We start from the raw sequence: 26,466 nt of genomic DNA, 5'->3' as shown, positions 1-26,466 counted from the left end.
GAGTGAGCGATGCGTCCGCGTGGACAGCTGCTATACAATAATACATTTCCATTTACCTCCTTCTCTATATCCATACAAAATATCTATCAAACAAATAAAATTAAAATTTTCTTTTGAAAAATGAAACCATTCCATCAGTATTTTCTTATGACGTTGTCACGTTCAACTATCGTCAGTAAACCGACTTTACAGACAACCGATTTTTTTGTAACGAGAGGGGCCTTTTCCGGGAGGATCTATCACAACAGGGCCATAAATGTTCTTATTAAATAATGTCATGTTGAAAAACATTTCTAATCAAAAATTTATCTACTACCGCTCATAGTAAGCCCTTTTTGTGCCACTTTCAAACGTTGGCATGACTGAGCATCTACCAAATTTCATAAAAGAAGAATACCATTCGGTTTATTTCACACCTCTTATTATGTTCACCGAGTGTTTCTATATTCTACTCGGTCATCAGACACAAGAGCGGATTTTTAAGTATCTGATCGTCAGTGCACTACAATAGGAAATCGAACCTTTCAATGCATTTTGAGTGGCATCCAATTGAAAAAGGAAAAAAGTAGCTCAATAGGAGATTTCCGAATCGATTGAAATGTTAAAAAGTTAAGGAAGTACTTCAAGAAAGCCTTGCTTAATCACAATGAGAAGACGTTACATAACCATTAAAAAAACTTGATTTAGAAAATATTTATTGTTGCAAGTCTTTCAATGTCTTCTTCTTGTTGTTCCTAACACCAAATGGAAAAAAATGATGTACATTTGATAGGTACCTAAAAGACGACCTCATGATGATGATACTAAAATTCTTAAATTGAAATTATTGTTAACTACCACTATTATTGTGAAAGAAAACTTCTAGTGATGACAACTTCAAAACGTTTATGCTTTTTTTTTTTAATATATAGTTTTGGGGTCCCAGTTTAATCTAGGATAGCTACACCACTGACGTTTATATCGCTGTTAGAACATTTCTCATCATTATTAGTGTAGGTACATTACATCATACAATATTAATGCTGTTCGTTATTGTCTTTGGACAGTACAACATGCTGCCGCTGTATGATGTTAAGTGTCACTCTTATTCAAAGCTCTAAATAGCTCGTTTTAGTACTAATGGACATGTTTAAGCATGATATGCAAAGAGATAATTCTACGGTAAGCCACATGACAGTTTGGAAACGACCCTCTGCTCAGTAAAAGAGGTCATAAAACGTCGGCGGACAAATAAAATTGGCTTTCCATGCGCCACTTTGATAACATTTTCATGGGGTCATCAAACAGACATTGCAAAAATGCAGTTCCAAGTGTTGTTTTTGTACTTTGTGGCAAAATGGTGTTCTTTTGCGATTCATAAATCCTAACTAATATTATTTATAATTGGAAATGTGAATTTGTTTGTTTGCTACGATTTCACGCTTTAACCTCTCAACCGATCATCATGAAATTTTCTGCGCACATTATCAGGTGTACAGCAAAAGACATAGGGTACCTTTTGTTAGATTCATGTGATCGTCGATGATCCTTGACAAGTATTTAGGACATCAACGCGAGATAAGCCATGGGTAAAACCTATAGGGTACCGTTTATCCAGAAGAAATGCTGTTCTCGAGGGTTAGGACGATTGATAATCTTTGACATGTATTTAGGAACAACGCGGGGGAATCCGGGGGTAAAACCTACAGTTACGCAATTAAGAACATTGTATCGCCATCTACTTGGTATTTACCTCTACTAAAGCATTTTAACTGGTGATTTATTAAAACTACTTACGGTCTATTAGAAAATGGGACTAAATCGCAATCTAGATCTGGTAGTATGTCTGACCATAAGGTTGACGTTACCTTTACAATCCTTTTTATGTAGAACTTAATGGGAAATACATATAATTAGATAATAGCAATTGCCTGTCCTTCTGCCAATTAGTTTGTTTGTTTTCTATCTGAAGCATCGTAGTCTCAGAACGAATGTACAACCCGACTTTGATGAAGTTTGCTTTGCTTAAAGTTATATATAATTATTGAGAAAATTGCTTAGAAATATTTAATTGGAATTGGTTAGACCGTCTTTTACATTCAATCACAGTTTCGAAGAGACATTTCAGCCACTGTAATTACGTCTCGTTTACCTTCCATGATTAAAATCGTTTCTATAGTAGGTAAATGTTCTGCTACCCAGTTACATTAACCATCATGGTCCAATTTTCCACCCCACGTCTTTGTAATTAACATCAATTTATGAACTTTATAGCAAATATGCAGTTGTCCTGCTGTACTTTGCAGCTAAGTAATTAAGTAATTTCGAGTAGGTAAGCTTAAAGGTCACGTTGACGAGTTTTCAGCTTCCTGAGAAAAGTCTAAGAGGTAAATCTTGTTAAGATTTTCACGAGTGGGAAATAGGCGACGCCGCACGTCATCAGGCACGCTTTTAAAGCTTTTACTATAACTAGAGCGTTGTAGTTCTCGTTTTGTTTATTGATTTGGTAGCGGGTTACGTTCCTAAAGGACAATTTGGCACTAGTCGAGATAGATTTACTGGAAATTCGTTCAAACGTCTGCTACGTGACATTCCTTGCAAGAATCCTTCATGACACCAAGAGGCACTGCTGAACTAAGCAGAAAAGCGCTTTTGTTTATTTTAGTTGACACCTAATATCAAAGCATAAAGAATGGTGAACGTTAAGGCTGAATAAAGAAAGAAAATGTATACAACGTAGAGAAGTTAATATTTGGAAGGGAGTCAGACAGGGATGTACACTGTCACCGCTAGTTTTTAATCTATACATCGAAGACGCAATCAGCATCATTAAAGACAGTACGACTGTATGGGGTAGACATACAGAGGCAAAAGATTAATAAGCTTAGATTTGCAGATGATACAGCAGTATTAGCATCTAGCAAGGAGGAGTTAGAGATAGCTTTAAATAAAATGGGGACGGCATTGACAAAACAGTATTGTATGAAAATAAATAAAAGTTAAACAAAAATACTGATATGCAAGAGAAGAACAAGTAGGGAAAGAGCGAATACAAAAATAGGAGACGAAAAATTAGAAGAAGAAGTCAGGACGGAAGGAGAAGTAGGGATATAATGCATAAGATATCGCAGGGTCGTCTCCTTCAATAAAAAATAATAAATAAAAAGAAGTCACTTCTATGCTCTGGAACGGTTAATTTAGAAATTTGAAAAAGATTGTTAAAGGTGTAAATTTGAAGCGAAGCGCTGTACGGGTGCGAAACATGGACGGTAGGCACTGGGCAAAAGAAAAGGTTAGAAGCGTTCGAAATGTGGTGTTTCAGGCAAATGATGAGGATACCGTGGATAGAGAAGGTTGGAAATGAAGAGATATTAGAAAGAATAGGAGAACAAAGGACTTTATGGAAGTCGATAAGAAATAGGCGAGATAGGTTAATAGAACCCCTTCTCAGGCATGAAGATTTAGTCAGAGATATATTAGATGCAGAAACGGTAGTTAAGAGGGATAGAGGTAGACCAAGATTAGATTACTGTTCGCAAACAGTTTAGGATGTGGGTTGTTCTAGTTTTAGGGAAATTCAAAGTTTAACTCAGGATAAAAAAGAGTGGAGGTACGTGTCCAACCAGTCTTAGAACTGACGACCTTATAATGATGATGATACAAGATGTCCAGAAAAATGGTGATTCCTGTATGATTTGTTCGTTTTTTTATATTTGATTAAATTCGTCACAGTATACAGTCATCTACTAAACAATTTCGGTTTGGCATGCCGTGCTAATAAGAACCAATAAATTCGAAATGTGAATTACTTTTTAATTTTTTTTATCCAAAAGGATAAATGTAGTATATATTTGCTTTAATGTTCGGTTTAAAAAAATAATCGAGTTAAATTTCATTACAGAAAAGGAAAAAACATGACGGCTGCTTCAGAGCAACAGGCCAATAAGCGGCTAAATTTAGAAAAGGCTGCAAACTTTATGAGACAGTATCGTGATCCAGACTCAAAGGAGTTGAAAAAACTTTCAGCTAATCAGTTCATGGAGGTGTGGAGCCACTACGACAAAGACGGTATGTTCTCTTTCAACTAATCATAAGATTAGCTAAATAACTGCGAAAATTCAAATAAAATGTGAAAATATACAAATGAATGTTTACCTTACGGTAGCGTTCGGTGTACATATATAACGTTCTTTATTATTTTTAGAAAACACACAAACAAATGAAGTTTAACTTATATCTACACGTAGATAAACCAAAAGCTTCTTGATGTTCATTAGAACAAATAGACGACAGATTAATTGTACTTCAAACATGCAAATTTACCATGATTTTAAAAATAGATTGATTAGATTATCGGTTCATTACACGTCAAGGCTACTAACTGTAGTAAAACTTTGCCTTCTGCTTATTAACTAAAACATTCATTTAAAATACCTGAATATTATTGTAAATCGCTTAGGTATTCCAGATAGAAAAAGGAAATGTTCATTTAGAAAGTAAAATTTCCGTAAGATATCAATGGTCAGAGTTGGGAATCATATCTCGCAAAAACAATAAGGTTTCAAACCCATAGCAAATAGCCCATTGATTCGGAGTTTCATAAAACCATTTCACATCTGTAAACTCCAAAACAGTGGAAACGTCGGAAAAATCCCAGAAAGCATTTAAACAATACAGGAAAACGCGGAACTGTACATTTCAGATAACAAGCAAGCAGTAGTTGGAAAGTTGTTTCAAAACCCTCAATATGGATGAAAATTTAGAACTTAGTTTGTACTCATTTTCACTGCGAAAGTTTAAATAAAGCAATGCTATCCATAATATATCTAAATTTTATGTTACAAAGGATAAAAATGAGTAAAATTTATTGCTATTNTTTTATTTTATATTTTTGTAAAGAATCGGGTTTACTATTCTGTCTCTTCATTGTGTCCTATTGTCTTCATCATTATCATAAGGTCGTCAGTCTTAAGACTGGTTGGACACGTACCTCCACTCTTTCCTATCCTGAGCTAAACTTCGCATTTCCCTAAAACTAGAACAACACACATCGTGAACTAGTTGTGAACAGTAATCTAATCTAGGTCTACCTCTACCCCTCCTAACTCCTGCTTCTGCCTCTAATATGTCTCTGTCTACACCTTCATGCCTGAGAAGGTGTCCTACCAACCTATGTCGCCTATTTCTTATTGACTTCTATAGAGTCCTCTGTTCTCCTATTCTTACCTCTTCATTTCTAACCTTTTCTATCCATCTTATCCTCATTATTCGCCTATAACACCACATTTCGAACCTTTTCTTTTCTGCCTTGAACTATATATAGGATTTTATCTATTTCTTTCTTGTATTATAAACAACCATGGTTTAAACAATTCCTGACCGGATTAATGGTTGGTAGCCTGCATTTCTCCTTTTAAGGGAATCCCCAGCAGAGAAAAATGAATGCCACCAATTCTTTCTAATACTGTTCGGCCTGTATTGGTTGTGACACACTTTGTATATTTGTTATTTCTTATTATTTATAATACAATAAAGACAGTTTATTATGGATTAAAACTAATAATTAATTAATGTGAGAATTATCTTCATTCATTGTCTTTTTTTATTGTTCTACAGTATAACCTTGTAGGAAGCGAACTTACATATTATTGTAAATATTATCGGCGTTTAAAATCAATATTAACTTTTACAATTTATATTCATTTTTAAATTGTTTGCAAAATTCACTCTCATACTTTACTAACATCCATGAAGGTTAATTGAAGGTCTTCTATAAACACACTCGCATAACATGAATCAATAGGGGGTAAAAAAAGACTTTATTATTAATCTCGAGTTTTTTCTTTAATGCTCAAATAAGTAAAGTAAGTCTAAAGTCTATTCCGTTAAAACAAACATAGGTGGGATTTATTGTATAAATTTATGTTAATATTTATCAAATAAAAATGAATATGGACCTTCATTCTTTCAGTAAACAATTCATTAATCCCATGTGACAAACACCCCTTCATAAATACTTAATCCAGAGGAAGGGAAATTAGTTTTTCCGTTTCAATTTACGGGAATCGTTATATCATGGATATTCCGATGGAGTTTACTAAGTGTATATGTGCCTAACAAAGTGTAATACATTTATTTCTGTAAACTATTAACATGACTATTAAAAAAAGAGAAAGGTAATACACGATCTAATATAGTCATTAGAGACTTGCTGATTACTGCGGTAAGTCGTACCTATTATTGTTACGTATGAGGTATGATGAGATAATACAGTTAAAACAACCACGAACACTAATAGCAACCTTGTAACTTTAGTTATCTTCCCATTAATATAGTACGTAAAATAAATAATTGTGAATGCTTCACACGTATTGTAAAAACCCAAAATAGTAGGGATCTATTTTGAGTTTTCTTGTTTAATAAGGAAGAATTAAAGGGTTTGCAGCTTTCTAAATCCCAACAGTACTTCTTAATCAATTCTCGCAAGACACATAGTAACTCAAGCTGGTCTTAGTTAACAGATAAATTAATAAAAAGCTACAGATAGCATAGCAACCCCTTTCTCCAAACATTCATTACGCAAACATGGGTAAAATCTGCTTCTGGTATCACTAGGCTAGTTTTTTTAAAGTTAAAAAGTGTAGTGATGGATTCTGGTTAAGTAGTACATGCTCAAAGATCAATAACCATTAACAAAAATTACTAAAACTTTGTATAGATAAAAGATAATTTTAACCCCAGTATTCATTTGAATACCAACCAGAGGAAGAAAGATCAATAGAATTAAATTTTCAACTTTGTTATAAATAAANTAATTATTACACGAGCTTTTTTTATTTGTTTTTTTTTCTAAATTACTTAAGCAAACAACAACAAACACAAAAAATGGATGTTCATGCAAATCATACTATTTAAAAACTATTTCCAATTATCTTACTTACATAATCTCTAGATTATAGCAGCTCTGATTAAATACCTTCGATGATTCTTACATAAATGCAAATGATGTTAATATAAAAAGCATACAAAGGTAATGCAAATAAACAAAAGAGTATGTTGCTGTTAAATAAAAGTAATTATTATGTCTTTTCAATAACGAAAAGCTAATTTGGTTTACTGATTAACAAGAAAAACTTTAGCTTTCATCCAAAAAACAAAAACATGTGACACAAAATGAACTTCAGACATTAAACGACATCTTTGACATTAATAAATACGTGTTTACACATCATTAATGTACTCACAACTTAGGTTTATTACACATTCGGCCAGCGCATGGTTTGAATTACTTTGTACTATTAGGAGACAATGATATTTGATATGCATCCAACTAATGTTGTTTAACATCAAGTAAATGGCAATATATCGCCATCTATACGTGCCCAAGTAAAGTACCTATTTGAAATGAGAGGTTGGCTTTTGGGCGAAGTATTGGCCTACTGCAGACCAGCAGTCAAGAATTTTTGACGTGACAACGTCTTATAATTCGATGGAGCCGGCTGCACGCACGAAAAAACATGACTCATGCGGCGTTACCTCGCTCTGAGGCGTTCCATTTAAGGCTTGAAGTGCAAGCGAGAGCGCGGAACGAGCGACAAAGAGGCACAATCGGCCTCCGCGTTCGGCAGCGTTCGACATCTGTCTCTCTCCTACTTGAGTGAGCGATGCGTCCGCGTGGACAGCTGCTATACAATAATACATTTCCATTTACCTCCTTCTCTATATCCATACAAAATATCTATCAAACAAATAAAATTAAAATTTTCTTTTGAAAAATGAAACCATTCCATCAGTATTTTCTTATGACGTTGTCACGTTCAACTATCGTCAGTAAACCGACTTTACAGACAACCGATTTTTTTGTAACGAGAGGGGCCTTTTCCGGGAGGATCTATCACAACAGGGCCATAAATGTTCTTATTAAATAATGTCATGTTGAAAAACATTTCTAATCAAAAATTTATCTACTACCGCTCATAGTAAGCCCTTTTTGTGCCACTTTCAAACGTTGGCATGACTGAGCATCTACCAAATTTCATAAAAGAAGAATACCATTCGGTTTATTTCACACCTCTTATTATGTTCACCGAGTGTTTCTATATTCTACTCGGTCATCAGACACAAGAGCGGATTTTTAAGTATCTGATCGTCAGTGCACTACAATAGGAAATCGAACCTTTCAATGCATTTTGAGTGGCATCCAATTGAAAAAGGAAAAAAGTAGCTCAATAGGAGATTTCCGAATCGATTGAAATGTTAAAAAGTTAAGGAAGTACTTCAAGAAAGCCTTGCTTAATCACAATGAGAAGACGTTACATAACCATTAAAAAAACTTGATTTAGAAAATATTTATTGTTGCAAGTCTTTCAATGTCTTCTTCTTGTTGTTCCTAACACCAAATGGAAAAAAATGATGTACATTTGATAGGTACCTAAAAGACGACCTCATGATGATGATACTAAAATTCTTAAATTGAAATTATTGTTAACTACCACTATTATTGTGAAAGAAAACTTCTAGTGATGACAACTTCAAAACGTTTATGCTTTTTTTTTTTAATATATAGTTTTGGGGTCCCAGTTTAATCTAGGATAGCTACACCACTGACGTTTATATCGCTGTTAGAACATTTCTCATCATTATTAGTGTAGGTACATTACATCATACAATATTAATGCTGTTCGTTATTGTCTTTGGACAGTACAACATGCTGCCGCTGTATGATGTTAAGTGTCACTCTTATTCAAAGCTCTAAATAGCTCGTTTTAGTACTAATGGACATGTTTAAGCATGATATGCAAAGAGATAATTCTACGGTAAGCCACATGACAGTTTGGAAACGACCCTCTGCTCAGTAAAAGAGGTCATAAAACGTCGGCGGACAAATAAAATTGGCTTTCCATGCGCCACTTTGATAACATTTTCATGGGGTCATCAAACAGACATTGCAAAAATGCAGTTCCAAGTGTTGTTTTTGTACTTTGTGGCAAAATGGTGTTCTTTTGCGATTCATAAATCCTAACTAATATTATTTATAATTGGAAATGTGAATTTGTTTGTTTGCTACGATTTCACGCTTTAACCTCTCAACCGATCATCATGAAATTTTCTGCGCACATTATCAGGTGTACAGCAAAAGACATAGGGTACCTTTTGTTAGATTCATGTGATCGTCGATGATCCTTGACAAGTATTTAGGACATCAACGCGAGATAAGCCATGGGTAAAACCTATAGGGTACCGTTTATCCAGAAGAAATGCTGTTCTCGAGGGTTAGGACGATTGATAATCTTTGACATGTATTTAGGAACAACGCGGGGGAATCCGGGGGTAAAACCTACAGTTACGCAATTAAGAACATTGTATCGCCATCTACTTGGTATTTACCTCTACTAAAGCATTTTAACTGGTGATTTATTAAAACTACTTACGGTCTATTAGAAAATGGGACTAAATCGCAATCTAGATCTGGTAGTATGTCTGACCATAAGGTTGACGTTACCTTTACAATCCTTTTTATGTAGAACTTAATGGGAAATACATATAATTAGATAATAGCAATTGCCTGTCCTTCTGCCAATTAGTTTGTTTGTTTTCTATCTGAAGCATCGTAGTCTCAGAACGAATGTACAACCCGACTTTGATGAAGTTTGCTTTGCTTAAAGTTATATATAATTATTGAGAAAATTGCTTAGAAATATTTAATTGGAATTGGTTAGACCGTCTTTTACATTCAATCACAGTTTCGAAGAGACATTTCAGCCACTGTAATTACGTCTCGTTTACCTTCCATGATTAAAATCGTTTCTATAGTAGGTAAATGTTCTGCTACCCAGTTACATTAACCATCATGGTCCAATTTTCCACCCCACGTCTTTGTAATTAACATCAATTTATGAACTTTATAGCAAATATGCAGTTGTCCTGCTGTACTTTGCAGCTAAGTAATTAAGTAATTTCGAGTAGGTAAGCTTAAAGGTCACGTTGACAAGTTTTCAGCTTCCTGAGAAAAGTCTGAGGGGTAAATCTTGTTAAGATTTTCACGAGTGGGAAATAGGCGACGCCGCACGTCATCAGGCACGCTTTTAAAGCTTTTACTATAACTAGAGCGTTGTAGTTCTCGTTTTGTTTATTGATTTGGTACCGGGTTACGTTCCTAAAGGACAATTTGGCACTAGTCGAGATAGATTTACTGAAAATTCGTTCAAACGTCTGCTACGTGACATTCCTTGCAAGAATCCTTCATGACACCAAAAGGCACTGCTGAACTAAGCAGAAAAGCGCTTTTGTTTATTTTAGTTGACACCTAATATCAAAGCATAAAGAATGGTGAACGTTAAGGCTGAATAAAGAAAGAAAATGTATACAACGTAGAGAAGTTAATATTTGGAAGGGAGTCAGACAGGGATGTACACTGTCACCGCTAGTTTTTAATCTATACATCGAAGACGCAATCAGCATCATTAAAGACAGTACGACTGTATGGGGTAGACATACAGAGGCAAAAGATTAATAAGCTTAGATTTGCAGATGATACAGCAGTATTAGCATCTAGCAAGGAGGAGTTAGAGATAGCTTTAAATAAAATGGGGACGGCATTGACAAAACAGTATTGTATGAAAATAAATAAAAGTTAAACAAAAATACTGATATGCAAGAGAAGAACAAGTAGGGAAAGAGCGAATACAAAAATAGGAGACGAAAAATTAGAAGAAGAAGTCAGGACGGAAGGAGAAGTAGGGATATAATGCATAAGATATCGCAGGGTCGTCTCCTTCAATAAAAAATAATAAATAAAAAGAAGTCACTTCTATGCTCTGGAACGGTTAATTTAGAAATTTGAAAAAGATTGTTAAAGGTGTAAATTTGAAGCGAAGCGCTGTACGGGTGCGAAACATGGACGGTAGGCACTGGGCAAAAGAAAAGGTTAGAAGCGTTCGAAATGTGGTGTTTCAGGCAAATGATGAGGATACCGTGGATAGAGAAGGTTGGAAATGAAGAGATATTAGAAAGAATAGGAGAACAAAGGACTTTATGGAAGTCGATAAGAAATAGGCGAGATAGGTTAATAGAACCCCTTCTCAGGCATGAAGATTTAGTCAGAGATATATTAGATGCAGAAACGGTAGTTAAGAGGGATAGAGGTAGACCAAGATTAGATTACTGTTCGCAAACAGTTTAGGATGTGGGTTGTTCTAGTTTTAGGGAAATTCAAAGTTTAACTCAGGATAAAAAAGAGTGGAGGTACGTGTCCAACCAGTCTTAGAACTGACGACCTTATAATGATGATGATACAAGATGTCCAGAAAAATGGTGATTCCTGTATGATTTGTTCGTTTTTTTATATTTGATTAAATTCGTCACAGTATACAGTCATCTACTAAACAATTTCGGTTTGGCATGCCGTGCTAATAAGAACCAATAAATTCGAAATGTGAATATTCTTAATTTTTAATCTTTTATCCAAAAGGATAAATGTAGTATATATTTGCTTTAATGTTCGGTTTAAAAAAATAATCGAGTTAAATTTCATTACAGAAAAGGAAAAAACATGACGGCTGCTTCAGAGCAACAGGCCAATAAGCGGCTAAATTTAGAAAAGGCTGCAAACTTTATGAGACAGTATCGTGATCCAGACTCAAAGGAGTTGAAAAAACTTTCAGCTAATCAGTTCATGGAGGTGTGGAGCCACTACGACAAAGACGGTATGTTCTCTTTCAACTAATCATAAGATTAGCTAAATAACTGCGAAAATTCAAATAAAATGTGAAAATATACAAATGAATGTTTACCTTACGGTAGCGTTCGGTGTACATATATAACGTTCTTTATTATTTTTAGAAAACACACAAACAAATGAAGTTTAACTTATATCTACACGTAGATAAACCAAAAGCTTCTTGATGTTCATTAGAACAAATAGACGACAGATTAATTGTACTTCAAACATGCAAATTTACCATGATTTTAAAAATAGATTGATTAGATTATCGGTTCATTACACGTCAAGGCTACTAACTGTAGTAAAACTTTGCCTTCTGCTTATTAACTAAAACATTCATTTAAAATACCTGAATATTATTGTAAATCGCTTAGGTATTCCAGATAGAAAAAGGAAATGTTCATTTAGAAAGTAAAATTTCCGTAAGATATCAATGGTCAGAGTTGGGAATCATATCTCGCAAAAACAATAAGGTTTCAAACCCATAGCAAATAGCCCATTGATTCGGAGTTTCATAAAACCATTTCACATCTGTAAACTCCAAAACAGTGGAAACGTCGGAAAAATCCCAGAAAGCATTTAAACAATACAGGAAAACGCGGAACTGTACATTTCAGATAACAAGCAAGCAGTAGTTGGAAAGTTGTTTCAAAACCCTCAATATGGATGAAAATTTAGAACTTAGTTTGTACTCATTTTCACTGCGAAAGTTTAAATAAAGCAATGCTATCCATAATATATCTAAATTTTATGTTACAAAGGATAAAAATGAGTAAAATTTATTGCTATTCTCATTTAATAATTAACGTAAAAATATTCAGTTTCCATTTTCTTTCTATAGTTTCATTCTACTATGGGTTCCGGCCGTGAAAGCCTTTCTTCTTGTATCATTTTCTTTCTGTTTTATTTTAGGGAATGGTTATATTGAAGGGTCAGAATTAGATGGATTCCTGCGAGAATTTGTTTCCAGTGCTAATTCCACGGAGATAGATCCCGAGGTGAGATCTAATTTGCATTTGCATGTTTATGTTATTGATTTAAATCCAAATGGTAGTATATTCAGTTAATGGCTGTTACACAAGCCAATATCTATTTCTGCATATTTAGATAACAATCAATTACACGATTTGTACTGATGGTGGACTAGTGCAATAAAACTTTACTTTCAATTAGGGCATATTCGCCGTTAATCGTTACAGTCGACAGATCTGTTTGTGTATATTTAACGATTTTATGTACATGGTTTCATTGCAATCCAACAATAAATTTTGTGTTCGAATTTTCACCTGCTTTGTATTAACTAGTGGTTGACATCAAATTTTATAAGTTTATATGGTTCTGATGATCATATAAAACAGACACGAAAAAGTATTACAAGTTTTAGATAAAGCGATTTTTAAGGCAAGGAAAAATATCCGATTAATGTATTAAAAATCGATTGATTAATTGTAACCCGTTTCTAACAACGATCGATTAATCGAAGTAATCGATTATTTCAATTAGTCACAATAATCGGATTTGTTATAGACTTATAATCAATTATGTATACAAATTTTTACGGTAAATGTCTAGATGATGGCCCCCACCCCCTTCGGTGGATGGGGTCGAAAGAGGAGGTCGTCCCCACCACTGTACCATAAAAAATTCGTGGCGGTCTCACCCCCATAGGCATGTAAATATTTATATAGTCATTCTTAAACAATATTCAAAGATAAAACTAATGAAAAATACATAAAAATATTGAGAAAGTTATATAAAACATTATTTAAATATCTTTATCAATAAGGTAGGTTAGGTTAGGTTAGGTTATCGGGTTTTGTTCAAGTGACCACCCTCTTTCGATCCCCCACCTCCACCCGCTTGAAAATATTTTTTTAATTGAATTTTATTTGAATTATAGTGTATGAAAATTGTCAAAATAATCAACTTTCAACCCCCATAACTTTTTATGGGTGTAAGACCGCCACCAACTTTTTATGGTACAGTGGTGGGGGAGATCTCCTTTTTCGATCCCACCCACCCCCACCCCCTTTGGGGACATTTACCATATTTACTTCTAAAAGCTATAGTATTTTATAACAATTAGTAGAAGCATTTCATCGTCTATTTAGATTAGCAAGTACGAAAGTAGACACCTATGTAATATAAATAAATAGTCAAGAACAGATTGTGTAGTAGTTACTACAAATTTCTCTTAATAATAGTCTCCTAATTAGAATATTTATGAACTTCCGATTTCAATTTGGCATACTTGAAATTCTCATTGCATTTTGCACGTATTTGGCGCTAGATTGTCTTCACTGCGGATGTGAGATAATTTGAGAAGCTGAAGTTCATTAAGAGCCAGTAGTTACGACTTCGTGTCTGTTGTTTTGGCAGAGACAGCGCATGAAAATTGTTTGTATTCGTGCGGTAAACCTCTAGTAAATCGGTTAAATTCAAGCAATTATTTTTACGTAATATTTTGTGGTTTATTTGACGAGGTTGGTATGGAGTTTCACGTAAGAGTTGCTTTCGTGCTAGAAAAACGTTTGTAATTAGTTACATGATTAACCTGTAACATTTGTTGTATGTTTGGTTGCCTATACCATAGAACTAGAAATTGTTTAATTTATTGTAAAAAAGTAATTATTATCCCCAATTGCATTTATAGGGTCAAACTACAATTAGAAGATGGGATTTCATTAGTTTACTGCAACGAAACCGGAATTACAGGTCAATTACAGCTTTTGTTTTAAATTGTCCCGGCGCCTCCACCAAAAGTTTCAATTAACTTTTTAATAATTTTTCATTGTGTTTACTTACCTACATAAACGGCTCACTTTTTGGAATTAAAACGTTAGATTAGAATAAAAATGTACTAAATTACTAACTAAATACTTTTTAACAGCATCATATATGATATGCACTTTTCTTATACGAAATGATTATTATATTATTGGAATAAGTAAGTGAAACATACTACTAGTGTGACTTCAGATGAAGCACGCTTTCCGACTATAATAAAAATATAACCTGCGGAATTCAACGAAAAGGAAATTGAGACATAAATAGTTCCCTGATGATTACATACGTACAATTCAATATAAATGGGTTTTCTGGCACTTACCATTGAAAGCAAGGAAGCTTCTTTGAAAGTTTTCCAATAATGTAGAATGGAACACGTCTTCTTCCAAATGATTCACATGTGCAACGCTGTAATATAAAAGTTTTCGTTAGTTCATTTGATTAATAAAAAGAGCTGTAATATAACATTGAAAATAGTTATAGATAGCTCCTAGGGTATTTTTTGAAGTAGCAGAAGCCATTTAATATCACTTATTAAATCATTAAAACCCATTATCTTGAAACACGTATACGTAAATATGAGCATTAAGCATAAAGAAAATGATGATTTAGCTTTAGAAAATGGAAGCACACAATACGTAGAGTAATTAAACTTTTGTCAATTCACTTTGATTCGATGTTTAAGTCCTCTACACAAAATCAACCTTATTGGATGACATTCTCAAAGGCATTATGCAAACGTCAATTAACAGCTATTGGAAGGACTCCAAACCCACACGGATTAAAGTTCCCACTAACTTTAGATTACTCGGAAATTGGAAGCTCGAGGATTAACAAAATCAACATACAAACAACACCGTGATTCAAAGTTATACGTATAATGCTTTACGAAATGTAGTTCTTATTTTATTATTTTCTTGGTCCCTATCAGAGTTAAGAACGAACATGTTGTTTATGTAAATTTTAAAATACAAGACAAATTACTGCTCAAATTTAATCCGCCAAGATACTTTTCATGCGCCCCTCAACGTGACACTTAAGATGGATGATGGTTGTGGTTGCTCTTTTCGTATATGTAATAAGACGATGACCTAATTCTAAGACGTCCTTGTAGAAGATATATGAGGATAATGGCGTTTGTGAAATACTTAGTCCCTTATTAGTTATCATAAAATGTGGACTGTCCAAATTTGCCAACAAATTCTTTTAAATATAGTAGATCTATTGGCGAGCAATTTTATTAGGTAAACAGTTTTGGTCCTTTGGGTTTTTTTTTTGTAAGGCAGAACTTGCAATATTCCATATTACATAACCGAAATTATTTTTGAAAATCACCTTTACACAGAAAACATAAAGCGACGCAAGGCACTAGTTTAAAGCACTCCCAAAGGATCTTTCAGCAGAGAAGGAACAAATAAAAGGACTTGCTAGATTCCGTGAAACAACAGGACGATGTTGAAATTTCGTTATAAACTCGAATGAAAACCAACTCCCTTATGAGAAACATCTTCCAGTTTCCCGGAGCGACTATTACTGAAACAGTTTACTGTCACAACTAGGACATTTTCGTCAACATCCTCTCGCTTATTGCCTTTCTGTCCTTTGTTCGTGTTAATATAAGTTCCTGTTGGGTAATAGAATTCAATAACATTTATACTTATCGCGTCTTCTATCTTCAGAACCAATACATTTCCTTCCGATTTCTCTCAAGTTCCTTAGCTTTTATTTTCTTAGAAACTAAAATACTGCAAGGATAAAAATACGCAATGTCCTGACCAGTGCGAGCCAAACCAAAAAAGAAAAAGTAAAACACGCGATACCATTTACGTAAGAATTAAGTTCATTACTTGCAGCCGTCTTAGCGTTTGAATGGAAGACCCTCTAAATAACGAGAAAGGATCTTTCTTCAAGGGGGTTTTAAATTACATGTGACACGCAAAAGGATAAAAAGCAAATGGGGCATCATTTCCGTTTTCAGGGCACTTGGGTTTTGGCTATCTGCCGCTTTCTCTCAATTTTCCATGTAGTTGATGCAAAAAATGCGTAGAAAAGTCAAATAAACTTAATAAGAACTCGTCATTAAGATACTATCTTCTTTAGATATATCTTTCAGCACTGACTATCTTGTTTATATTAGTAACAAATATTCATAGGTGTTATTTTCATCAATAAATATACTAATGATCATGACTTGTCAAAAGAATTGAACAAATCAAACGACTTAAAAATCCTTTTAACCATAAAAACCGAGGAGAAGGATTTTCAGAAATAAAACTCCTAATAAAACCTGATCTGTTATAAATATATAACACGGAAGTTCCCCTAGTAATATTTCAAAGTAGAACATGTTAAAGAAGTTTCATTTTTTATCAGTTACTACGTGTATTATCTATCACTTGAGAGACTGAAATTTAACACAATTTTATTTCTTGCTATTAGTAATGCTATTGTTTACAGGCTGTATCTGATGATATGCTTCGGGAGCTGAAGGCTTGTTTTATGGAAGCATACGACGATAATCAGGATGGAAAGATTGACATTCGGGAGGTAGGGAAGACGCACCTAATTAAATTTCATTGCTTTTTTAACGTTAAGGTAAATTTATTCTAGTTGGCCCAGTTGTTACCAATGGAAGAAAACTTTTTGTTATTGTTTCGATTTGATAATCCACTGGAGTCCAGCGTTGAATTCATGAAGGTAATCTTTGTTCGATAATTTGCTTTATATAAGTCAAAATGTGTCAAATAAATAATAAACAGAAAACTAAAATGTTTACCCTCATGTACTACAGGTACAGGTACAATTATTATTTCGTTTAGTACAGTTAAAAAGTAATCTTTAATAGCGAGTAATTCAGTTCATAGTTAAGGAAGACTAATTATAGATAGAAGTGAAATTATACGATTTTAAGGTAAATAGCACTGAAACTAATTACATAAGTCAGATCATATCAAAGAAAGCGTTGTAGTGTAGAGAACGCTTAAGTGCATACATATATTCACCGGAGGACATCAATAACAGGACGAGAGTCTCGCTCGTAAAGGAAACTCCAAAAGGGAGACCAATTAGTATTATCCTTTGAATTTTGTACCGTAAAGTTGGGAATATCTTTGAGTACCTGACAGATACCTAGTCTTTTTAATCACAAAGATGCATGCGTGGTAGTGGAGCAGGATTATTATTTATTACATGATCTAAACTTGTCTGTAGGCGTTCGAAGAAAGAAAAATCGCGATTTAATGAAATACAAAAACCTAAAATTAATATAAACAGTTTGCTTACATTAAAGAAAATACTAAAACCCGAAACCAACGCATTTTGTTGAAACAATAGGCCGTAGATCGCCGTATCGATTATTGGCAGTACGAATTATTCATTTGAATTTGAAAATAGCTCAATTACATTTATGTTGTAATATATTCCACCGATAAAAAACAAAAGAATTTCCAATATACAAACGCAAGTGTTTTTCTTAGTTTTTATTGTCAGTTTTCATTTGTACCTACAGACATCAGCGTATAATATGATAACATTACTTTACTTTCACATAATTGCCATTTTCAGATATGGAGAGAGTATGATACCGACGGAAGTGGATATATTGAAGCGGATGAATTAAAGGTAAAAGTTCACAGAATGTATAGTTAGATTTTTGAATCTCGCACAGAAATGGCAACAAGTTTTCTATTTTCAGAATTTTCTCAGGGACTTGTTGAAGGAAGCCAAACGAATTAACGACGTATCAGAAGACAAACTCATAGAATACACAGACACTATGGTAAGTACGTGTTCAGATGTCTAGATGGAAGTATTAATGAGAAAATTAATTTTCAATTTTTTATCCACTATAAACTACCTCAATAAGGGAAAATTTATTGCTGTTGTCGCACCCTTAATACTGGTATGCAAGGGAAGAAAAAGTAGGGAAAGAGAGAATATAAAGATAGGAGACGAAAAGTTAGAAGAAGTGGCTGATTTTAGATATCAGAGAAGTCAGATAAGTCAGGATGGAAGGAGTAGTAGGGATATAAAGCAGAGGATAGCGCAGGGTCGTGTCGCCTTTAATAAAAAGAAGTCACTTCTGTGCTCGCGAACGATTAATTTAGAAATTCGAAAAAGGTTGTTAAAGGTGTATGTTTGGAGCACGGCGTTGTACGGGTACGAAACATAGATGCTGGGCGCGGCGGAAAAGAAAAGGTTAGAAGCGTTCGAAAAGTGGTGTTATAGGCGGATGATGAGGATATCGTGGGTAGAAAAGGTTAGAAATGGAGAGGTATTAGAAAGAATAGGACTCTATGGAAGTCAATAAAAAATAGGCGAGATAGGTTGGTAGGACACCTTCTCAGACATGAAGGTCTAGTCAGAGATATATTAGAGGCAGAAACAGGAGTTAGGAAGGGTAGATGTAGACCTAGATTAGAGTACTGTTCGCAAATAGTTAAGGATGTGGGTTGTTCTAGTTTTAGGGAAATGCGAAGTTTAGCTCAGGATAGGAAAGAGTGGAGGTACGTGTCCAACCAGTCTTAGGACTGACGACCTTATGATGATGATGATGAAGATACATAGTATCCTGAAAACGTCAATACTTACCGGGAATCGAACCCGGAACCTGAGGTGGTTTATAGTGGGTAAAAAATTGAAAATGAATTTTAACATTAATATTAGATATTAACCACTATTAAAATATCAAAGTATTTCATACAGATGGTAATGCATACACCTGCTTCACACTTTATTTATCAAATTATTCTTCACACATTAATATTTAGATATCTATATCTAAACTTGTAATGAGTGGATGCTAATTAGACTTAACTTTATCTATATTACATATCGAACAAAATTCAACATTCAAAATCATCAACATTAACATTCAAAATTTTCTGAATAATGCATAAAACAGTTAACATTCCCTGACTTTAACTGATGTGAATGGAATCAGTTTAAAAACAGGTGGTAATAGTTTTCGAATATCGCATTCAATTTTCTTAAAGTTTAAGGTATGAAAAGGGCCTACTAAAACTTAAATTATTGTAGTATTTGCTTCACAAAGACGATTTACGAGACAACACTACAAATAAAACAGTAAAATCAGCCCATTGCAAAATGCTAACTTAATCTAGAAAGAAACTAAGTTTAAATATAAGATTCACATTTTTTAACCCATATAACATTAATTCACAAAGAAGTATATTAAATTTCAAATATTACGGTAGATTTTTTAATCTTTGAAATTTAAACGCTTCGATAAATTACAGACTAAACACTTAATTTTCTTTATTACGGTATCAAGACAGTTTAATAGGCACTGATAACGATAACTTCCATCTGTTTTCGGGTCTACTCTTGAAAGATACTCGATTACAACCCTAAACGTTAGCAAAAATGGTTAATACACCTTTGGCATCCATGTAATAAAATGGTTATTCATTATGATTCATCTTAAAACCTTTCAAAGGTCCATACATTGCAAATTTTTGGTATATAATACTTACCCATGTAGAAAGCATGAAAATCCTTCTATTATAGCATTAACAATATTCAGAAGAATAGTTTTAATAGCTAATAAACTGTAATATAAACGTATATATTAACATCGGCAAAATAATTTTGTTTTAATACAAAACAACATCCCGATAAAGCACACGGCTGTATACTGAAGTTCGTAGATCATCGTCACCTCCCCGAACTCATTTCTTATCGTAAACTGTAAAAAGCTTCTTCGTCACTTTCTTACAATATTATTTATTTGAACGATGTTTTATACGAACAAAAGATAGACGTAACAACCTTGAAAATATATTCCGACGTTGTGAATGACAAAAAACAATTCAGTTATTGTAAAACTTACAAAGAAAACATTATTCTAATTAGTAATTTGTAAAAGTTTAATTAATAAAAAACTAATAGCTCACTAACAAAAATTTAATGTTCAATGTATGTATTACATTAATGTATCAGTTTTTGTTACAACAAGGAACAATCGGCTTTTTAATTATACAAGTCATATTCGAAAAGTTATAGCAGGATTAGCATCTAGCAAGGAGGACTTAGATATAACTTTAAATAAAATGGAAGCGGTACTGACAGATCAGTACTGTATGAAAATAAATAAAAGTAAAACTAAAATACTGATATGCAAGGGAAGAAAAAGTAGGGAAAGAGCGAATATAAAGATAGGAGACGAAAAATTAGAAGAAGTGGCTGATTTTAGATACCTAGGAAGTCAGATAAGTGAGGATGGAAGGAGTAGTAGGGATATAAAGCAGAGGATAGCGCAGGGTCGTGTCGCCTTTAATAAAAAGAAGTCACTTCTATGCTCGCGAACGGTTAATTTAGAAATTCGAAAAAGGTTGTTAAAGGTGTATGTTTGGAGCACGGCGTTGTACGGGTGCGAAACATGGACAGTGGGAGCGGCGGAAAAGAAAAGGTTAGAAGCGTTCGAAATGTGGTGTTATAGGCGGATGATGAGGATATCGTGGGTTGAAAAGGTTAGAAATGAAGAGGTATTGGAAAGAATAGGAGAACAGAGGACTTCATGGAAGTTAATAAGAAATAGGTGAGATAGGTTAGTAGGACACCTTCTCAGACATGAAGGTCTAGTCAGAGACATATTAGAGGCAGAAACGGAAGTTAGGAGGGGTAAAGGTAGACTTAGATTAGATTACTGTTCGCAAATAGTTAAGGTTGTCGGTTGTTCTAGTTTTAGGTATGAATGCGAAGATTAGTTCAGGATAGGAAAGAGTGGAGGTGCGTGTCCAACCAGTCTTAGAACTGACGACCTTATGATGATGATGATGATGATGATGATTCGAAAAGTATTTAGCCAATCACTAAGCTACGAAAACAATTTCAATGGCAACAATTTACAAGTGGTTTGTCCGATTCAGAAATGGCCAAACGTCAATTAAAGGTTATCACTATTAGATGTTCCTCAACATTCAGAACAGGCAAAAATTTAAGAAGTTTTTGATTATTTAAAAAAAAAACTAGCTGATAAAACAGCTCCTCCACCCAAAGAGGTAAAGACTTATCAGACCTAGTTCTTTGCTACCTCTTCTTATTTCGTAGAATGAAGAAAAGCCTTAAGGGAATACGATTTCGGGATAAAAAAGAGGTCAAGATAAAATGCTGAGCTAACCTTCGCATTTCCCCGAAACTAGAACAGCCCACATCCTTAACTATTTGCGAACAGTAATCTAATCTAGATCTACCTCTACTCCTCTTAACTCCTGTTTCTGCCTCTACTTCTCTGTGACTAGACCTTCATGCCTGCGAAGGTGTCCTACCAACCTATCTCGTCTATTTCTGATTGACTTCCATAGAGTCCTCTGTTCTTCTATTCTTTCTAATATCTCTTCATTTCTAATCTCTATCCACGATATTCTCATCATTCGCCTGTAACATCACTATGTATCTTAACAGTAATTTTTTGGGCACCCCTAATAGTTGTTACAACTATTTTTCTTTGAATTTCCCTCATATGTACTTTCCAAGTATCTAAAACTGAAATATGCTTAACCGCCTAATTTTATGTGAAAATGGTGTTGAAATATTTAACTTTTCACTTCCACATCTTGACTTCCACTCTGTGTATCTACTGTCTAATATTAAAAGAAGCAATTGGCAATTTGTGTGCAAATGTTGCTTTAAATATCACTCTTGGGACCGTGCTATCTGTTCATGGATAACTTTATATTCAAAGTGCGCACGAAACATTTGTAAACGCGCCCGAGAGAGCATTTGCCCTAACGACCACAATCGACATTTATATATTATGTCTTAACGCTGATTTTTATACATTATATCCATCTGCTGGCCCTATTTCTGTTAGTATTGATTTTCAACCGAAATAAGCAATATTCGGTTTCAGTAAATTCTTAGTGTTGGTTATACGTTTGCAGCATCTACAAAAGGATTAAATTGTCGCATTTTTAACCTTAAGAAACAAACTTATTTATGACACACCCTTTGGGTTGTGTATCAAACTAGCACGACAAAGTTTTGTTTTTCATTTCTAAAATGCGCTGTAATTTGTCGCTAGTTTGTTATCAAAAATTTGTCGCTACGACCGGAAAATGTAAAATAATTCTAGCCCGGAGTCAAATCTCGAGACGATCAGTGAAAAACGATTGAAGATCCATCAAGGTGACACTACACATAGCGAAATACAAATAGCGTAGAAGGATACTGTAAGAGCTAAAGTTTGTCGCTAGTTTGTCGCTGACTCATTTTGTCGCTAATTTGTCGCTGACTCATTTTGTCGCGAGTCCAATCTCGAGATGATCAGTGAAAAAACGATTGAAGATCCATCAAAGTGGCAGTACACATAGCGAAATACGAATTTTTTCTCGCTAGTTTAAAAGGCCTAACTACCAAAAATCTTTTTGGATTAAATATATTGAAGTTTATAGAGTTACTCTAATAGGTCACCTACTACTACCTTCAAACTACTCAAGGGCTTCTGAAAGCACCTGCAATATACTCTTTGTAAATGAATATTTATTTTAGATTACGAAAAACTAATTATATGTATTTTGTTTAATTTTAGCTTCAAGTCTTTGACTCAAACAAAGATGGCAGACTTCAACTCTCCGAAATGGCAAAGTAAGTGAGTCAATGTTGTTCTTTCTCAGTCGCTTCATCCCTAGCTCCCATAACTATGAATAATTAGAATTAGTAGTGAATATCTGCTAATATACTACATCCTTGATATTTAGTAATTTTCTAACTATGACTTGGACAGCAATTTATCAGATCTAGTGCAGTACAGTAGTTAGATAATAACTCATTATTTGGAAGGATTTTGGTTCAATTCAGAATCTGCTTGCACTGCTACAAGTTTTTCTTTGGTTTCCTTGGATCATGTAGACAAATTGTGGAATAGAAATACTCGATGGACAGACACTCTTCTGTTGCCTTTCCCTCGTCTTTTGCACCCTAATCCCCACGACCCTGCCCATCACTTTGTACCACGGCATGAATCGCCGATCCGCTGAAGGGAATAAAATATGATAAATCTGAGCTATTAAGGTGTGACGATGAGACCTAATATGTTCGAAATTGCTGTCCACTCCTAGTGATATCGATAAATTACTAACCCAGAACTTGATGTTTCGAGTTTATCATCTCTTATCTTCTGTTTAAGGTTACTTCCCGTCAAAGAAAACTTCCTTTGTCGACAGGTCTTCAAGGTAAGTGAGGTACTCAACTGTTCTATTTTCTTCTATAATATGTCACAAAAATGTACGGCACACATACGAGGTCTGCTCAAAAAGTATTACGAACATTGAATTTACCAATGATTTGGTTGAGATGAGACGGGTCGCCGCGAAATTCGTATCAAAATTGCTCAATTTCGACCAAAAACAGCATCGCATCAATAGATATTGCTAAGGAGCTATTGGACTTTGTTTGCGACAACCCAAGTTTGCTCCAGAGGGTCATAACTAGTGCTGTTCACGGTTATGAAGTGGAATCCAAAGCTCAATCATCCCAGTGGAAGCTGCTGCACGAGCCAAGACCGAAAAGAGCGCTCCAAGTTCGAATGTGGAGGTTTTTCTTACAGTTTTCTTCGATTGCAGGGGCTTGGTGCATAATAAGTTCTTGCCACAGGGCAGAACGGTCAATGAGGAATATTACCTGTGAGTTATGACCAATTTGCGCGAAGCAATCCGCTAGAAATGCTCAGATTTGTGGAAGAACAAAAATTGGCTTTTGCACCATGATAACACCCCTGCTCACACATCGTTGTTTGTGCGCGAATTTTTGGGCAAAAACAACACACTAATAATGGTGCAGCCACCGTATTTTCCAGATCTGGCACCCTGAAACTTTTTCTTGTTCCCGAAACTTAAGAGGCCCATGAAAGGACGACGCTACGCTACGATTGAAGAGATAAGACGGCATCGAACAAGATCACAAAAAATGATTTTTTGAGGATTGGAAAAAACATTGGAACAAGCGTATAATATCTAGTGGGGATTACTTTGAAGGGGACAAAGTAGATATTCATGAATAAATAAATAATTTTTGAAAAAANCAATAAAGTTCAGTGGCGCTAGCTAAACTTCTGAAACTCTCATAATTAATGTAGATACGACAGAAGAGATATACCATTCCTGATTGATTAATCAGTTTTAGCAATGCTTCAACTTCATCACTGTGTATTAAATCAAAATTCTATTTTATTTTTTAATGCCCATTAATTTTTCTACAAGATACTGCTGAAATTGACGAAGAACACGTTAATATAGCCATGCTTACAATAATTAAGTAATCCAAAGGATTAAACTTATTAAACATCGAATATATTAACTGTTAGATGAGTTTAAGTATCAGCAAAGTTTGTAAATGTTAAGTTTCCAAAGTTTGGCTAGCTCCATGCAACCCATTAAACACTACAAACTAAAAACTCGACCCAAATACTAAACTTGTGCTAAAAATACCATTTCTAATTAATTATTGCACGGCTTTATTTGTTGCTTGAACCTTAGGAAGGATTTGAAGTAAGTACAATTTAAACTTGTTATGATAACTAATTGAGCTGGTCGTGAGTGAATAGTGAAGCACCTGCAGCATTTCTCGATTAGCGTTGTATAATACATCATTTAATATACAAGGTGTTCGCACGTGCTTTAGAGGCCTTTTCTGCAGCCGAACACTCACTGTGCTGTTTTCTTAAATTAAATATGAAAAGAGTGAGTTCATTTTAAAGTAGTCCCAATATGCTTTCGTCCTCGAAAAACAGTCGAGACCATTTTTATAAATATTCTATTAACAATAAACTATTTTGAACTGATGAGCGAGTAACCATTGCGAGCAAGCATTTAAAAATACACATAGTTATACCGATTGCGAAAAAGTGAACCTTTAACTTGGTTAACATCACCCAGTCAGTATGCATGTTGTGCCGCCCTTACTGCTTTCGACGTGGGTGGCGTATTACAGCTCAATGTCAAAATAGATATTTTCGCATACGGTATATCTAATAATAATAATAATCGACAAACGCTCTAGGAACAATCAAAGTGTCTGTAAACACTTTTCACTAAATGAAAATTTATATCTTTTCCTTTCCGTCCATAAGGCGTCAAAGAATTCGAAAGAAACATTTGTCTTAAAGTTTTACAGTGAACTAAATGATAGAAATAAAAATAAAATAGGTAATGATATAATTTGCCTAGGTACATCTACATCTATATTGAGACGTTTTTTTGCTTTCTTTAGGGATGGAAAGCAACATGAGCTTTGTCGCACCGTTTTTCTTTTTGCCTGCTTTCATTCTACTGCATGTCCTTGTTGTAAAGTACAATATTCCTTCAATATCCAAATTGTTATATTTTTCATTTTAATGTTTATGTTCCGTTCATGAATTTTTAACTAATGTTTATTCAATTTTTTTCAGGGAGCAACGAAACTTACCAAAGACGACATCGAAAGGGTTTTTGCCCTTTATGACAGGGTAATTATTAGAAGATTAAAACCTGGTAAATACCTACACTTTTCTAATAAAAACACATATTTATGTCACCTAAATCTGAAATTATCTTTATAAAGTATACGAAACAGTAGGTATCATGTACCAGAAAGCTCACTGTTGTTAAGGGACTAATTTATATTAATCGTCAACGTTCATTATCACAGTACATTAGTAGCTCCGAATATTTTTAGGAGGGTGGAAGAAACGCTTTCCAATACAAATTCGTTGTCTAACAAAACAAAAGTATTGCTTATTAATAATGTATAGCGAGACAATTATTCTCCAACGAAAATCAATACTTACGTTATTTCAATCCTAGTTTAAGTCTGAAATTGATCATAAATATATAATTATAGTTTTTCTTTGTTACATCGAGAAGAGATTTTTGTCAATCAATTATATAAATAATAAAATAATTCGAAGTGGTCTGTATTCTGTCGAAACTGCCAGACGCGGATCGCGATTTCGATCTTTTTGGATCTCATCAGCGCGTCGC

The 26,466-nt window shown here is 34.2% G+C and overlaps 1 protein-coding gene across 5 annotated transcripts in view; it reads left to right on the top strand.

Annotated features, from left to right (window-relative positions):
- The first annotated feature begins 6,017 nt into the window (after window positions 1-6,017).
- Window positions 6,018-26,466, top strand: part of LOC108739401 (calbindin-32) — a 29,936-nt gene continuing 9,487 nt past the window's right edge. Inside the window, exons 1-11 of one of the 5 annotated variants that reach the window (XM_025973080.1) lie at window positions 6,018-6,155; window positions 11,518-11,684; window positions 12,614-12,699; window positions 16,946-17,035; window positions 17,099-17,185; window positions 18,053-18,109; window positions 18,183-18,266; window positions 23,040-23,095; window positions 23,637-23,682; window positions 24,985-24,996; window positions 25,896-25,952. In XM_025973080.1, the coding sequence (XP_025828865.1) occupies window positions 6,133-6,155; window positions 11,518-11,684; window positions 12,614-12,699; window positions 16,946-17,035; window positions 17,099-17,185; window positions 18,053-18,109; window positions 18,183-18,266; window positions 23,040-23,095; window positions 23,637-23,682; window positions 24,985-24,996; window positions 25,896-25,952 (765 nt within the window). In that variant the 5' untranslated portion in view covers window positions 6,018-6,132. Of the gene's footprint in view, window positions 6,203-11,517; window positions 11,685-12,613; window positions 12,700-16,945; window positions 17,036-17,098; window positions 17,186-18,052; window positions 18,110-18,182; window positions 18,267-23,039; window positions 23,096-23,636; window positions 23,692-24,984; window positions 24,997-25,895; window positions 25,953-26,466 lie in introns of all 5 variants that reach the window. The other 4 variants (XM_025973079.1, XM_025973083.1, XM_025973081.1 and 1 more) reach the window with 4 other exon arrangements.

This window comes from Agrilus planipennis, unplaced genomic scaffold, assembly GCF_000699045.2.
Source record: "Agrilus planipennis isolate EAB-ADULT unplaced genomic scaffold, Apla_2.0 scaffold123, whole genome shotgun sequence".
Classification (NCBI taxonomy): domain Eukaryota; kingdom Metazoa; phylum Arthropoda; class Insecta; order Coleoptera; family Buprestidae; genus Agrilus; species Agrilus planipennis.
The sequence above is the reverse complement of the archived record's forward strand: the minus strand, read 5'-3'. Positions and strand labels throughout refer to the sequence as shown.